At 49.8% G+C, this 17,048-nt stretch overlaps 1 protein-coding gene and 1 long non-coding RNA gene across 2 annotated transcripts in view; one reads left to right on the top strand and one right to left on the bottom strand.

Moving 5' to 3' along the window:
- Window positions 1–17,048, bottom strand: part of LOC310677739 — a 304,619-nt gene that overhangs the window by 195,028 nt on the left and 92,543 nt on the right. The window lies entirely within an intron of this gene.
- Window positions 1–17,048, top strand: part of NID2 (nidogen 2) — an 88,123-nt gene that overhangs the window by 39,360 nt on the left and 31,715 nt on the right. Inside the window, exons 5-10 of the mRNA XM_083433698.1 lie at window positions 894–1,043; window positions 3,430–3,675; window positions 5,549–5,749; window positions 8,094–8,324; window positions 13,155–13,298; window positions 14,098–14,226. Of these exons, the coding sequence (XP_083289824.1) occupies window positions 894–1,043; window positions 3,430–3,675; window positions 5,549–5,749; window positions 8,094–8,324; window positions 13,155–13,298; window positions 14,098–14,226 (1,101 nt within the window). The remainder of the gene's footprint in view (window positions 1–893; window positions 1,044–3,429; window positions 3,676–5,548; window positions 5,750–8,093; window positions 8,325–13,154; window positions 13,299–14,097; window positions 14,227–17,048) is intronic.

Here is a 17,048-nt window from a genome sequence, read left to right as displayed (position 1 = left end):
GATTCTGAGCCCAAAGGGGGTGGATTACAGGACGAGCTCTGAGCTCTGTGCGGGAGGGCTGTGGCAGCCCGCTCCCTCTGAGATATATAGGTGTAATGGTTCTAGGGGTTGCTTGTGCGTAAGCCGGTGCAAACACCTGGCTGGATTGCCTGAGTGAACCTTTTCTGTCCGGACAGCCACTCGCCCGTGGCTGTCTCAATCGCTGGCAGCATCCGTCAGTGGGCGTTTCTTAAACTTCTTCCAGCAAAGAAGCTCTTTGACGCCTAGTCTCCTCCTACTCTCTCTGCGTGAAAGCCTTCTGCGCAGGGAGGGTGTGGGCATTGGAGGACCCGTGCTCTCCCCGCTGGTCCCCGGCAAGGAGTCATGGGACCGCCTCGCCGCTTCCCCCATCTGCCCCCCTTCTCCACTGGTGCTACGCTGATTCTCTTCCCCAGAAGATATGATAGCCATGTTCAAATATATAAAAGGATGTCACATAGAGGAGGGAGAAAGGTTGTTTTCTGCTGCTCCAGAGAAGCGGACACGGAGCAATGGATCCAAGCTACAAGAAAGAAGATTCCACCTAAACATTAGGAAGAACTTCCTGGCAGTAAGAGCTGTTTGACAGTGGAATTTGCTGCCAAGGAGTGTGGTGGAGTCTCCTTCTTTGGAGGTCTTTAAGCAGAGGCTTGACAACCATATGTCAGGAGTGCTCTGATGGTGTTTCCTGCTTGGCAGGGGGTTGGACTCGATGGCCCTTGTGGTCTCTTCCAACTCTATGATTCTAAGATGGGCTGCCTCTCCCAATCCCGGGACGCTCTCCGGAATCCCTCTGGATTTTGCTCTCTCCCTCCGGCACTGATGGCAGTTCCCTGACAATAGGATATAAAACAACTTGCGTTTTTTCCATTTAGGGTTCACCTACAGCACTGCCAACGTGGAGACCTGCGAGGAGCACCACCGCCAGTGCTCCCAGCATGCCTTCTGCACAGATTACAGCACAGGATTCTGTTGCCACTGCCAGTCTAAGTTCTACGGGAACGGAAGACACTGCTTGCCAGAAGGTACCATACTTTTCTGTGTATAAGACGAGTTTTTTTAATATTATTATTTAAAAATTAGGTTAAAAATTGTGATGACAATGATGTATCGGTGGTATATTTTCAGGAGCTGAATAGAGCAAAAGATTGCAAGTCATGGGGATGTGGAAAGTGTGTGTATCAACAATGCATAGTTTATTTTGCGGCTGCTACTTTGTTCATGTTAATATTGTTTTGCAACTAATCCAGAATGCAGCAGCTAGACTGGTGACTGGGAGCGGCCTCCAAGACCATATAACACCAGTCTTGAAAGACCTACATTGGCTCCCAGTACGTTTTCGAGCACAATTCAAAGTGTTGGTGCTGACCTTGAAAGCCCTAAATGGCCTCGGCCCAGTATACCTGAAGGAGCATCTCCACCCCCATTGTTCTGCCTGGACACTGAGGTCCAGCTCCGAGGGCCTTCTGGCGGTTCCCTCACTGCGAGAGGCCAAGTTACAGGGAACCAGGCAAAGGGCCTTCTCGGTAGTGGCCCCCGCCCTGTGGAACGCCCTCCCATCAGATGTCAAAGCGATAAACAACTACCTGACATTCAGAAGACATCTGAAGGCAGCCCTGTTCAGGGAAGTTTTTAATATGTGACATTTTAGTGTATTTTTCATCTTTGTTGGAAGCCGCCCAGAGAGGCTGGGGAAACCCAGCCAGATGGGCGAGGTACAAATAAATTATTATTATTATTATTATTATTACACACACTGCAATCGATTTGTTAATCATGTAATATGATTTTTGCTTTATTTGTGATGTTTAGCTTATTTTACCGTCGTTGCCTTGTTAGTGTTTTTCTAGATGTTTCAGTGGTGGTTCGTTAATAATTCCATATGAGTTACGTTGTGTTTGTGATGTTCTATCATGTTATGCATTGTTTGTAAGCTGCTTTGGGATTCATCTGCATGAAAAGAGGCGTAGAAATATAATCCATAAATCAAACTGTATTTCAAGCCGAAGCTATATATAAATATATAATTCTAGGGGAAAGTGTTGAATTCTTCATAGAATCAGCATGGGGTGTCTGTGGTTACTGGCCATAATGGTGATTTCCAATTGCTGGAAACCACAGGACGGAAGAGCGGATTTTGTGTTTGAATCCTGCTTGCAGGCTCCCCATTGAGGCATCTGGTTGGCCACTGTGAGCTCAGGATGCTGAAATAAATGGGCCCCTGGCCTGATTCTGCAAGCTCTTCTTGCGCTCTTGAATATCACTTGACAGATATGTGCGCAGGTGCACAGCCTGGGAGTCATTTTGGGCTCACAGCTGTCCTTGGAGGTGCAGGTCACTTCTGTGTCCGGGGCAGCTGTCTACCAGCTCCATCTGGTACGCAGGCTAAGACCCTACCCTCACGAAGCGAAGTTACAGGGAACCAGGCAAAGGGCCTTCTTGGTGGTGGTGCCCTCCAGTCAGATGTCAAGGAAATAAACACCTACAGTGGTACCTCTGGTTGCGAATGGGATCTGTTCCGGAGGCTCGTTCGCAACCTGAACAGAACGCAACCCGCGTCTGTGTGCGCGAGTTGCGATTCGCCGCTTCTGCGCATGACGTTATTTTTCATGTCTGCGCATGCGCGAGCGGCGAAACCCAGAAGTAACCCGTTCAGTTACTTCTGGGTCGCGGCGGGACACAACCTGAAAACACTCAACCTGAAGCAAACGTAACATGAGGTATGACTGTATCTGACGTTTAAAAGACATCTGACGGCAGCCCTGCGCAGGGAAGCTTCTTAATGTGTAATATTTTATCATGTTCTTAATACAGTGGTGCTCCGCAAGACGAATGCCTCGCAAGACGGAAAACCCGCTAGACGAAAGGGTTTTCCGTTTTGGAGGTGCTTCGCAGGACGAATCTGCTATGGGCTTGCTTCGCAAGACGAAAATGCCTTGCGATTCCTGGGGGTTTTTTCCCCCTCACAGCCTTTTTCCCAAGCCCCTAAGCCGCTTAACAGCTGTTCGCTAAACCGCTTAACAGCTGATCTAAGCCGCTTATCAGCTGATCTAAGCCACTAATAGCCTTTTAGCAGCTAATCCGCTAATCCCTTAAACCTTTAATAGCCGCTAATAGCCTTTTAGCAGCTAATCCGCTAATCCCTTAAAGCTTTAATAGCCGCTAATAGCCGCTAAACCGCTAATAGCGCTAATCCGCTAATGGGCTTGCTTCACAAGACGAAAAAAACCGCAAGACGAAGAGACTCACGGAATGGATTCTTTTCGTCTTGCGAGGCACCACTGTATTCTGTTTGGAGCCGCCCAGTGTGGCTTGGACAACCCAGTCAGATGGGCGGGGTACAAACAATAAAATGATGATGATGGTGGCGATGATTCTGCTTTGGCTAAAAGTCTCCTCTGGCTTTCTCAGGCGCTGCTCACCGTCTCAACGGCAAGGTGAGCGGAGACCTGCTGGTGGGCCAGACGCCGCTGCGCTTTGGAGACGTGGATATGCATGCCTACATTGTCGGCAACGACGGGCGAGCCTACACGGCCATCAGCCACATCCCTCAGCCGGCCGCCAGGTCTCTGATGCCTTTGGCTCCCATCGGTGGCTTTTTCGGCTGGCTTTTTGCTCTGGAGAAACCGGGCTACAAAAATGGCTTCAGGATCGCTGGTGAGTCGCCGGGGAGAACAGGCGAGGGTGAAGGCCAGGGGCGGGAGAAACTTCAAGCCTGGGGGATGCCAGACCTCTCAACCCATCCCTCCGGTCTCTCCCCAGGCCACGAACCCTGCCATCCATCTTTTTTTTAAAGCATAGAACCCACGTACCTACGGGACCGCCTCTCCTGGTCTGCCCCGCGGAGGACCTTAAGGTCCACAAATGACAACATTTTGGAGGCCCCAAGTCGCAAGGTGGTTAGATTGGTCTCAACTAAGGCCAGGGCCTTTTCAGCACTGGCCCCGAATTGGTGGAACACTCTGTCACAAGAGACCAGGGACCTGCAGGACTTGACATCTTTCTGCAGGGCCTGCAAGACAGAGCTGTTCCGCCTGGCCTTGGGTTTGGACTCGGTGTGACCCTTATGTTTCCCTCCCCTTATGGTTTTGATTTATGGGCTACTTTTAAAATGAGAGAGACATGGGTGGCACTGTGGGTTAAACCACAGAGCCTAAGATTTGCCGATCAGAAGGTCGGCGGTTTGAATCCCCGCGACGGGGTGAGCTCCCATTGCTCGGTCCCTGCTCCTGACACCCTAGCACTTCGAAAGCACGTCAAAGTGCAAGTAGATAAATAGGTACCACTCCAGTGGGAAGGTAAATGGTGTTTCCGTGCGCTGCTCTGGTTCGCCAGAAGCGGCTTAGTCATGCTGGCCACATGACCCGGAAGCTGTACGCTGGCTCCCTCCGCCAGTAAAGCGACATGAGCTCCGCAACCCCAGAGTCGTCCGCGACTGGACCTAATGGTCAGGGGTCCCTTTACCTTTACCTTTAAAATGAGGCTGCATTTTAAATTGCATTTTAACCTGTACTTTAAATTGGTTTGCCCCCCTATTATGTTTTTACTGTGATTTTATTGGTGTTAGCTGCCCTGAGCCCGGCTCTGGCTGGGGAGGGCGGGGTATAAATAATTTTTATTATTATTATTATTATTATTAGCAACATATGATGCAATAAAACCCAAACTCTTTTGCAGAACTTATCAGGCGTTAAGTTCGACAGAGGGGTGGGAAATGGCAGCCTGGGATTTTGTGGCAGCCCCTAAAATTGTGGGGCTCCTTCCCCACAGTCTTGCACCCGGTACCTTCCTTGTCTGCCTCCATCCTGTGCAAAAGACATACCTGTTTATCCTGGCAGTTAAGGTTGCTCTGCGTTTCAATTTACCTGGACTGCATTGGTTTTGTTGAACATTCTTTTAATAATTGTATAAGCTGTTTTGACTTTCATGGTTACATTGTACTGTGGAGAGTGTATTAACTTATGGACCATGTGTGTGGTTTGGGAGCTGCACGGTCAGGGGAAAAACAATGCTGTCCAGGGTTGTAAAGACTGCGGAGAGAATAATTGGGTGCACTCTTCCCACCTTGGATCAAATCTACGCTTCCAGGTGTCATAAGAAAGCGGCAGAGATAGCACAGGATAGTGCGCACCCCGGAAATGATCTCTTTCAGCTTCTGCCTTCTGGAAGAAGGTACCGGGTTATAAAGACCAGGACTAGCCGCATGAGAAACAGTTTCTATCCAAATGCAATTTTGGTTTTAAACGCAGTGTAAAGTAGTCTCTTTGGGAGTATATTGTATTCAATTATGGGATACCAGAGTTTTTAGGGGGCTAACCAGGCTGGGATAGCAGGCTTGTGGGTTTCTGAATGTCTGATGTAGATTTTTCAATTTCGTTGTTCTGTATGGGACAATGACAATAAAGATGATCGTATCGTATGTTGCTGGTTATGTTGCCCCAGGAACCTTATGGCAAAAGGTGGGTAAGGAAGAGAATTTTAAAATAAATACAAATAAAATATTCCGGGTCTTTCCCTCTCCCCACAATAGGTGCTAAATTCACTCACCATTTTGAAGCCACTTTCTACCCTGGAGAGGAAAAGGTTTCGGTCAAGCAAACCGCTGACGGGCTGGATGCAGAAAATTACCTCAGCGTTCGGACTGAAATCCAAGGTCAGGTGCCCTACATCCCTGAGGATTTCACCGTCCACATTGCACCTTTCAAGGAGATCTACCACTACTCAGATTCAGGTATGGACGAGCCCGGGCTCAGTTTATCCATAAGATGCTGCGTTGTGTTTTGCACTTTGCAAATTTGTCTCTCCCCCCCCCCCCCCGGCGAATACGAATCTACCGTATTTTTCGCCCCATAGGACGCACCACCCTATAGGATGCACCTAGTTGTGTTTTTTTGGGGGGGGGGAAATAAAGAAAACAATTCCCCCCCCCAGGCACGGGGCTGGCGTGGGGGAAGCCCGAGCTTCCCCCGACCCCAGCCCCCAGAATAGCCTGCTATCCACAAGCCTAGGGAGCCGCGCCGGTCTCCCCGGGCTTGCGGACAGCTGTGCGAAGCCCGGGCGCGCTGAAGAGGCTTCAAAATGCAGGCAGCTCTGCGCAACCCTTTGGAGGTCGGCGCTGCTTGGCGCCAGGCTCCGGAGAGTCGCGCAGAGCTGTGTGGAGCCCGGGAGCGCAGGCAGCTCTGCGCAACCCTCTGGAGGCTCTGTGCGACCTTCCGGAGGCTGGCACGGCTTGGCGCCGGGCTCTGGAGGGTTGTGCAGAGCTTCCTGAAGCCTGGAGAGCGAGAGCCTCTCGCTCTCCAGGCGTTAGCAAAAGCCTGTATTCGCCACATAGGACGCACCCACATTTCCCCTTCATTTTTGGAGGGGGAAAAGTGCATCCTATAGGGCGAAAAATATGGTATAAATTTCGTACGCCGAGCATTCCAAAGTTCTTCAACAGGAAAAAGACATCGTTTGCAGCAAAAAGTGTGTTCTGTGAAGGGTCTCATAACCAGCAAGACTGTCAGTCAGTAATAATAATAATAATAATAATAATAATAATAATTCAAATCCCCGCTTGGCCCTGAAGCCAATCAGTGTAGGCAGGGCTGAGTTAGATGGAGCAAGCATGTATTGTTTTTAATTATGGGGTATCAGAGTTTTTAGGGGGCTAACCAGGCTGGGATAGCTGGGATAGCAGCCTTGTTGGCTTCTGAATCTCTGATGTAGATTTTCAATTTCGTTGTTCTGTACGGGACAATGACAATAAAGATTATCGTATCGTATCCTATGTTCCTAGCTGGAGCTACCACCCCATATTCTTCTAAATGTGTTTGTGGGAGGGGGTGTTATTGATCTGCGTTGTTCTTGTTTGTGTTTTTATTGTGCATTTTACGTTTTGATCTTGTGTTTTTATGCTGTGAACCATCCTGAGATCTACAGGTGAAGGGCTGTATGTAAATTTAAATACAGTGGTGCCCCGCAAGACGAAATTAATTCGTTCTGCGAGTTTTTTCGTTCTACGAGTTTTTTCGTCTTGCGAAGCACCAATGTGTATTGACGGTTTCCCATAGGAATGCATTGGCGGTTTTAAAAAAAAAGGCGCAAGACGTTTTCGTCTTGCGAAGCAAGCCCATAGGGAAATTCGTCTTGCGAAGCAACTCAAAAAACGAAAAACCCTTTCGTCTAGCGAGTTTTTCGTCTTGCGAGGCATTCGTCTTGCGGGGCACCACTGTACTGTATTTTTTGCTCTATAAGATGCACCTTTTCCCTCCTAAAAAGTAAGGGGAAATGTGTGTGCGTCTTATGGAACGAATGCAGGCTGCGCAGCCAGAACAGCTGTACAGCGCTCCCTCTCCCTGTTCTAGCTTCTGACTTAGCTCCTCAGTCCCTTCCCCCACCTCCCAGAAAATCCCCCAAAAGCCGCGCTCCCTTTAAAGAGCCATGCGGAGCGTATGTGCGGTTCTTGGGGGCTTTTCCCTGAGGAGGGAGAAGGGCAGCCCGTCACTGACTCCACGTGGCTTGTGAAAGGGAGCGCTGAGCAGAGCCTGGGATGCATACAGGCTCTGCTCAGCACTCCCTTTAAAGAATATCCTTTTTCTTGCATTCCCCCTCTAAAAAAATAGGTGCGCTGAGCAAAGGCGAGTCCCCAGGCAATGCGGCCAATTTGATCGGCAGAAGGCATGCAAGCTCCACCCCCCAGTCGTTCTTAGATTGCTTATTGGGTGAGCAACGCAGCCAAGCAACACAGTTGGATCCTCCCTCCTCCCTGGCCGGCAGGGAGGGAGGGAGAGGAGCTGCTTCCTTTGAATCCCGGGAAATTTAAGGGACATCATCAATAAGGGACAGCAGCGGGACACAGCGTTGGGATAAGGGACTTTCCCGCCAAATAAGGGACGGTTGACAGCTATGAATGGTTGCCATCAATTTGATTTGAACCGATTTTATAATGAATTGATTTTAGAATGTTGTATTATTTTACTGTTGTTAGCTGATCTGAGCCCGGCTTTGGCTGGGGAGGGCAGGATATAAATAAAATTCTATTATTATTATTTTCTAAGATGACCCCAGAACTCCCCCTTTCCTCTCTTCCCCAGTTGTGACGTCCACGTCCTATCGGGAATATTCCCTTGTTTCCGGAAATGTCAGCCAAACCTTCTCTTACCGCCTGCACCAAAACATCACCTACCAAGAGTGCCGGCATGCCCATCACCGCAGGCTCTTCCCCGCTGCCCAGCAGCTGACCGTGGACCGGATCTTTGCCTTGTACAACGAGGAGGAGAGCGTGCTTCGCTATGCTGTCACCAACCAGATTGGGCCCCTGGGAGGTATGTTGTCTTTAAAAGCGGGTCAGGCAGATTCACGGAAGAGGCAATATGCCCCCAGATGCCAGTTGCTGGCTTCTACCCAAATGCAATTCTGGTTCTAAACACAGTGTAAGGAGTCCCTGGGACGCGTGGCGCTGTGGGTTAAAACCACAGAGCCTAGGACTTGCCGATCAGAAAGTTGGCGGTTCGAATCCCTGTGAGCTCCCGTCACTTGGTCCCAGCTCCTGCCAACCTAGCAGTTCGAAAGCACATCAAAGTGCAAGTAGATAAATAGGTACTGCTCCGGTGGGAAGGTAAACGGAGTTTCCGTGCGCTGCTCTGGTTCGCCAGAAGCGGCTTAGTCATGCTGGCCACATGACCCAGAAGCTGTACGCCGGCTCCCTTGGCCAGTAAAGTGAGATGAGCGCTGCAACCCCAGAGTCGGCCACGACTGGACCTAATGGTCAGCGGTCCGTTTACCTTTACTTTAAGGAGTCTCTATGGGAGTATATTGTATTTAAAAATTGGGTATCAGAGTTTTTAGGGGGCTAACCAGGTTGGGATATCTGGGATAGCAGGCTTGTTGGGTTTTGAAGGTTTTATGTAGATTTTTAAATTTCGATGTATGGGACAATGTATGGGACAATGACAATAAAGATTATCATATCGTATAATATCTGCACCGTTCCCAAACCACGTTTTCACTGAGTTGGCCACAGAGGACACTGCGGGGATGGTTTTTTGGGTGGTGGAGAATAATAATACAGTCATACCTTATGTTACGTCCGCTTCATGTTACGTGCTTTCAGGTTACGTCCTGCGGTGACCCGGAAGTACCGGAAAGGGTTACTTCCGGGTTTCCCCGCTCGCACATGCGCAGAAGTGCAAAATGATGTCACGCGCATGCGTAGAAGCGGCAAATCACAACCTGCGCGTGTGCAGACGCGCCGCTGCGGGTTGCGCTCTTTTCATGTTGCGAACGGGCCTCCGGAACGGATCCCGTTTGCAACCAGAGGTACCACTGCAATAATAATATATTTATACCCCACCCATCTGGCTGGGTTTCCCCAGCCACCCTGGGTGGCTCCCAACAGAATATTAAAAACACGATAAAACATCAAACTGATTGATACAGGGCTGCCTTCAGATGTCGTTTAAAAGTCGTATAGTTGTTCGTTTCCTTGACATCTGATGGGAGGGTGTTCCACAGGGCGGGAATGATAAAGCTGGTGCTTTTGTGGGCTTTTGCTTGCCCTCGCCTTCGTCTCCCGGGTTTTGCAAAACGCAACCTGTGAAAATGGAGCAATCCTGGAGAATGGATGAGGCTTCTTCCTGGTAGCGATGAAGTGATTTCAATATTTGTGGGGCAAGAGGTATGAATTCCCATGGGGGGGGGAGAGAGAGAGAGAGAGAGAGATTTCACCCCTCCCATATCCAAGAATCTCCTGAGGAGTCTGCTGATTCTGCAGAGAGGAGGAGGCGTGTTCTGCTCTCTACATATTCTGCTCCAGCACCACATCAAAGAGTCGGTCAGTGAGTGAGTCGGTCAGTGTGTGGGTCAGTCAGTCAGTCAGTCAGTCAGTGTGTCGGAGAGAGAGAGACTGAGTGTTAGAGATTGTGTGTTTAGATAAGGTTGCTGCTAAGAGCAGCTGCAGACACTCAGTGCGGTTCAGCATTCTTTATGCTTAAGCTTATTTAGCTCTGTATATAGTTGTATAATAGTTGTAGATAGAATAAAGAAGATATTCTACAGAGCTGCTCTCCGAGTTGTTTATATACTCTGCTAGACTCTGCTGTACTCTGCTGTGCGGACGACTGTCTACTTGTGGAAGTGAATCCGGTGCTCACAACTCTGAGTTGTGAGTCCACAGCACTTTGACCTGTTCCTGTGCAGAAGGTGGTCTCTGGAAGTGCTACCCAGCTCGCCTAGCCCAGTCGGGGCTGAAGTGGATGAGTCCAGTTAGTGGCACTGGCTCAAGGGAGAGAGAGAGAGAGAGTTGGGGTGGCCTACTGCTCACAGCTTCATCTCCAGAAACAAAAGATGCAGTTTGTTGTTTTCCCTCCTCCTCTCCCTCCCTCTTTCCTTAAGCGCACAAATGAGTTCCAGATCTTGAGTTTGTAATCCAAGCGCTTTATAACCTGGTTGTAAAAATAGCCAAAGGAGGATGAAGCTGTTTGCACAACTGCAGGACCTGGGGAGATGGTTGGGAGGACAACTGGTCATCTGGGCCACGGCGAGAGGGACATACGAGCAACTTGCAAAGATTCTGGAAGGAGATGCAACAGTCCTGTTTTGCTTTCGTAACATCAGATGTGGGGTTCGTGTTGCAGGCTGGCTGAGATCCTGCCTGCGTGGTTTTCAGAGAGAGGCCCCTTTCGCTCTCGGGAGTTAACACATCTCCGAACATTCTGTGGCCGCGCCGAATCCCCGCGGCAGAGTGAGCTCCCGTTGCTCGGTCCCTGCTCCTGGCCACCTAGAAGTTCAAAAGCACGTCAAAGTGCAAGTAGATAAATAGGGACCACTCCGGTGGGAAGGTAAACGGCGTTTCCGTGCGCTGCTCTGGTTCACCAGAAGTGGTTTAGTCCTGCTGGCCACATGACCCGGAAGCTGTATGTCGGCTCCCTGAGCCAATAAAGCGAGATGAGCGCCGCAACCCCAGAGTCGGCCACAACTGGACCTAATGGTCAGGGGTCCCTTTACCTTTTACAGAGGGTGGTGAATACAGCACAAGATATTATGGGCTGTCCCATGAATCCGCTGGATGAAATAGCAGAAGAACGTTGCCTTAGGAGTGTGAGGAAAATTCTAGGGATGATTCACACCCTGGCCGGCACTTTCTTGATCTCCTGCCCTCGGGGAGGAGATCTAGAAGCATCCAACAGGGTAAAGAACAGCTTCTATCCATGGGCTGTTAGGCTGCTGAATGAAAAGATAACAACAGGGCAACTGTCAGTAAACGAGGGGAATTAAGACTAAGAGAGCTGAGTGGGGGGTGCTCGTGTAATCTCACTGTATACAAGTTGTACAAGTGACAACAAAGTCTTTCAAGTATTTCAATATCAATATATAGATATACATATATATGGAGTGCTCACTGGAAGGACAGATTGTGAAGCTGAGGCTCCAATACTTTGGCCACCTCATGAGAAGAGAAGACTCCCTGGAAAAGACCCTGATGCTGGGAAAGATGGAGGGCACAAGGAGAAGGGGACGACAGAGGACGAGATGGTGGGACAGTGTTCTCGAAGCTACCAGCATGAGTTTGACCAAACTGCGGGAGGCAGTGGAAGACAGGAGTGCCTGGCGTGCTCTGGTTCATGGGGTCACGAAGAGCTGGACACGACTAACTGACTAAAGAACAACAACAATATTTAAAGGCAGACCCTGTGATGGCTAGATAATGCAAGCCTACCTTGCAAGGTTGCTGTCAGAATAAAGTGAGGCCACGGCAGGTATACTCTCTTGAGAACATTGGAGGAAGGATATGATATAAATGTGGCACGGAAACCAAGCAGCCATTCCCCCTGCTCCCCCCCAAAAAAAGAAATACAGGGGATGGCAGAGGGAGGGGTCTCAAACTCTGAGTCTTCCTTACTTCCTTCGGCATCTTCTCTTTAAAACCTGTCCATGTGAAGTCTGGCCAATAGCGCCCGTGGAAAAATAAAATAACAAAATAACGTTGGTGAAGCGCCTGAAGCACAAAGACTCCTTTGTCACCGAATGGCACAGCTTTATATTACTTCCCCAGGTAAAAACGAAAATAGGAGACTCTCTGCACACTTATTGTGTTAACTTAAACAGTTTACCGCCTTCTATACAAATAGTCAAGGGATGCGGGTGGCGCTGTGGGTAAAACCTCAGCGCCTAGGACTTGCCAATCGTCAGGTCGGCGGTTCAAATCCCCGCGGTGGGGTGCGCTCCCGTTGCTCAGTCCCTGCTCCTGCCAACCTAGCAGTTCGAAAGCATGTCAAAGTGCAAGTAGATAAATAGGTACCACTCCGGCGGGAAGGTAAACAGTGTTTCCGTGCGCTGCTCTGGTTCGCCAGAAGCGGCTTAGTCATGCTGGCCACATGACCTGGAAACTGTACGCCGGCTCCCTTGGCCAATAAAGCGAGATGAGCGCTGCAACCCCAGAGTCGGTCACGACTGGACCTAATGGTCAGGGGTCCCTTTACCTTTACCTTTATACAAACAGTCCACCGGGATAAGAAATTAGGTTATTTGTTTGTTGTTTTGCATGCATTGCCTGAACACCAGCTTCTTGGTTTGGATATCTCATTATGTGATGTTGAACAAAATTAATAAAAATTAATGTAAGCTGTACTACTGCCGAGACCACATAACACCGGTCTTGAAAGACGTACGTTGGCTCCCAGTACGTTTCCGAGCAGAATCAAAGTGTTGGTGCTGACCTTTCAAGCCCTAAACGGCCTCGGCCCAGTATACCAGGAGCGTCTCCATCCCAATCGTTCAGCCTGGACACTGAGGTCCAGCTCCGAGGGCCTTCTGGCGGTTTCCTCCCTGCGAGATGTGAGGTTACAAGGAACCAAGCAGAGGGCCTTCTTGGTGGTGGCACCTGCCCTGTGGAACGCCCTCCCATTAGATGTCAAGGGCATAAACAACTATCTGACTTTAAGAAGACATCTGAAGGCAACTCTCTTAAGGGAAGTTGTTAATGACTGATGTTTTAATGTATTTGTAGTCTTTTGTTGGAAGTTGCCCAGAGTGGCTGGGGAAACCCGGCCAGATGGGCGGGGTAGAAATAATAAATTATTATTATTATTATTATTATTATTATTATTATTATTATTATTAAAACATACACACTCTCCTTTTCTTGTCACCTGCAGAGGATTCTGGGACAGTCACCTTGAACCCCTGCTACGATGGCACGCACTCATGCGACACAACAGCCCGCTGCCAGCCAGGGTCTGGTCTGGATTACAGCTGCGAGTGCTCTGCCGGATATTGGGGTGATGGCAAGGAATGTGCAGGTAAGCATTGCTGCTGTTACTGTTACTCCAACCTTGACCTCCCACTTTCCCATCAAGGAGCTAAAGGCCATGCCCGTCACTCTCCCCTCTGCGCCTTACCTTCACGACGACTCTGTGAGGGAGACTGGGCTGAGGGATAGTGACTGCCACAAGGGCACCCAGTGAGCCTAAAAGGCCAAGTGGGGATTCCAAGAGTCAGGACAGATAATGAATAAGGATTTATGTAGTGCGGAGTTAAACTGTGGAACTCCTGGCCACTGGAGCATAGCTGTCAACGTTTTCCCTTTTTAAAGGGAAATTCCCTTATTCTGAATAGGATTCCTTGCAAGAAAAGGGAAACGTTGACAGCTATGCACTGGAGGCAGGCATGACCACCAAGCTAGAAGTACTGTAGTTAATTTGTGAATGTTCTCCCTATATAAAAATATATCAATCGATGCGTCTTACCATTATGCCAAGGAGCTGGGGGGGGGGGGGAGTCGAAGGATGGGAACTTCTGCCCCCGCAGTTAGAGTGATTTGAAGCCGATCTGTGCGTGTTTAGCACGCTTAAGAGGTTAAGCCTTGGAACTTTGTTTACTCTGGAAAACATCTGGATCTGTTTGGCTCTGGTGGTGTTTTTGTAGCTGGATGGGGGAATGAACGTCCCGGCCGGAACGAGCCATGGGGAGGGGGAGGCCGGGGGGGGGAGAGTTGGCGGCTATGCAGCTGATAATGTGAAATGACGCCGGAACCGCCTGGAAGAATTGACCCGAGCGTTTTTCTCCCCATTCATTTTGCCCTCCTCTCCTCCTCCTCAGATGTCAACGAATGCCAAGAGGGCCGCAGTAGGTGCAGCCCAGAGTCCGTCTGCGTCAACACGCCCGGCAGCTACCGGTGTGAGTGCCCGAGTGGATACCAGATCGCAGGGGACCGGGCCACTTGTGTAGGTAAGGGGCTAGTCCCTGGTGAGGGAGGCGTGTCCTCAATGAGGGACGCGCAAACTCCGAAATCTGGGCAGGAAGCGATGGGGAGAAGAAGGAATTGGGCGACTGTGGATGGTGGCATCCCTCAACTTAGCCGCGCTTGGCATTCTGCGCCACCTAAGATGCTCCTTCTGCCATTAAGGGGGAAAAAGAGAATTTGGAAGGTGCTTTATACAGTCATACTGCGTGTTGCATTAGGTTCACCTTGCATCTTTTCAGCTTGCGAACGATGCAAACCCGGTAGTGCATACTTCTGGGTTTTGACGCATGCGCAGAAGCGTTCTGCGCACTGCGCATATGCGCAAAAGCAATCGGCGTGCTTCGCGCATGCGCAGAAGCACCTGATCGCGCTGAGCACATGCGCAGAAGAGGCAGACTTTTGGGGTGCGAATGGCACCCCGAAACGGATCGTGTCCACAACTAGAGGTATCACTGTACTTTGTTCCTGCCTGTTAAGACCATGCAGGCGTCCTAATTTTACTCTTTTCGGCGCCTGCTAAAAACATTCCTGCTGAGACAAACTCCCCTCCCCCAGAAGCTTGGAAAGTTAATGTGGATTTTAGTCTTTTCATTTTGTATGTATGGCTGTACAGTAGTACCTCGGGTTACATATGCTTCAGGTTACATAAGCTTCAGGTTACAGACTCCGCTAACCCAGAAATATTACCTCGGGTTAAGAACTTTGCTTCAGGATGAGAACAGAAATCGCATGGTGGTGGCTGCGGGAGGCCCCATTAGCTAAAGTGGTGCTTCAGGTTAAGAACAGTTTCAGATTAAGAACGGACCTCTGGAATGAATTAAGTACTTAACCAGAGGTACCACTGTAATTGTTTTGATTTTCTGGTTTTACCTTTTTACAAACTGCATTGAGGGTTTTTTTTTTAACAAACAAGCGGCATATAATTTTTTTATGGAATGAATAAGAAAACAATCCAGTTCAGTATTGGCTGCTCGGACTGGCAGCAGTTCTCTGGGAACTCTAGGAGACAAGGCCTCTGTCCCCATTGCTTGCTCTCTGGGTTCTTGCAAACTTGGTTTCTATTGCTGAGCTGCCAAGAAATCGTTTTGCTTAGGCTTGCTCAAGAGAGCCTCCTGACGGATCCTGCCCCATGCGGATTAGTGTGAGGGGGGCTGTCGTTTTGGATTTGCGTCGCAGGTTCCTGCAGTGTCCCAAGCCAGCCTGCCCAGCTGGAGTCCTCCTTTGACCCCTTATTTCATGTTCACTCGTGTGTCTTCTGCGCAAGTCTTCTCTTAGCTTCAGTCTGGGGAGAAGCTGGTTTGCGTTGCTCTGGGTGGGCCTCAGTATATCGGTGCACGTCCGGGCTCTGTTCTGTCTCGGAAAAGGAATAGTTGCCTGCATTTCTCCTGCTGTTTAGCCACCACCCCCCTTTCCGTTTTTTTGCAAAGGGATTTTCTCTTTTGGCACCTCTGTTGAATGCACCTGCAAATTCACTTTAAAGGTAAAGGGACCCCTGACCATTAGGTCCAGTCGTGACCGACTCTGGGGTTGCGGCGCTCATCTCGCTTTATTGGCCAAGGGAGCCGGCGTACAGTTTCCGGGACATGTGGCCAGCATGACTAAGCCGCTTCTGGCGAACCAGAGCAGTGCACGGAAACGCCGTTTACCTTCCCGCTGGAGCGGTACCTATTTATCTACTTGCACTGGCATGCTTTTGAACCACTAGGTTGGCAGGAGCAGGGACTGAACAACGGGAGCTCACCCCGTCGCGGGGATTTGAACCGCCGACCTTCTGATCGGCAAGTCCTAGGCTCTGTGGTTTAACCCACAGTACCACCTGCATCCCTAAAGTGCAAATTCACTTTATTGTGACGATTACAGTATTTTTCGCTCTATAAGACGCACTTTCGCCCTCCTAAAAAGTAAGGGGAAATGTGTGTGCGTCTTACTGCGGCTTCAAGGGAACACTCCCCCTGCTCTGAAGAGGCTTGGCGCAGCTATCCCAGAAGCCAGAACAGCAAGAGGGATCGCTGCTTTCGCTGCGCAGCGATCCCGCTTGCTGTTCTGACTTCGCTTCGCTGAAGAGGCGCTGCACAGAGAGGGAGAGAGTATTTTTTTTCTTGTTCTCCTCCTCTAAAATTAGGTGCGTCCTATGGTCGGGTGCGTCTTATAGAGCGAAAAATACGTTATTTGCGTGTCGAGGTCCCCAGGGCCTCCCCAATAACTCACACATCAGACAGATTTTTTTGTTTAAGATTTTTGGCATAATTTTGGCCACAACTTTATTGAAATACAAATTTGTGAGTGGTTGCTTAGGCATTGGTTGCGACTATCTGCCCCCACCGTGGGGGACAGTCTGACTTTCCACACGCCTACGTAAGTCAGAAAAGGGGAATACACTTGGGGCTAGCGACGGAGCAGGGAACCTGCCCTCAGCCCACCTCAAATGCAGCCAGGAGCTCTTGCAGTGGCCCAAGCCCTTGACAGGGTGGACAAGCAATAGTTAGCCCCCGATTCCTTTAACGGAATCCCTTGCAGCAGCAGCAGCAGCAGCAGCATTAGAGGGGCAGGCACAGCCAATCCATGCCCCTCAACCAACCAAACCATAAACCAATGCCTAACCGCAACCTTACAAGTTGTGACGATTTGCTACGCAGTAGGCAAAAACCAAATGGCCCCAGCCAATCAGTCAGAAGGACAAAATTCCTACCGGGCCCCTGCCCTAAGAGCAGACGACCCCATGACAGGCATAGCAAGGTCAAAGCAAACAACCCTAATTCTAGGGAGGGGGGGGGCGGGCAATCCGATGCACCGGTGAAAAGAGGAA

The sequence above is a fragment of the Podarcis tiliguerta genome (assembly GCF_965153285.1).
Source record: "Podarcis tiliguerta genome assembly, chromosome: 1".
Classification (NCBI taxonomy): domain Eukaryota; kingdom Metazoa; phylum Chordata; class Lepidosauria; order Squamata; family Lacertidae; genus Podarcis; species Podarcis tiliguerta.
Note: the sequence above shows the minus strand (reverse complement) of the source record. Positions and strands in the feature narration are given on the sequence as shown.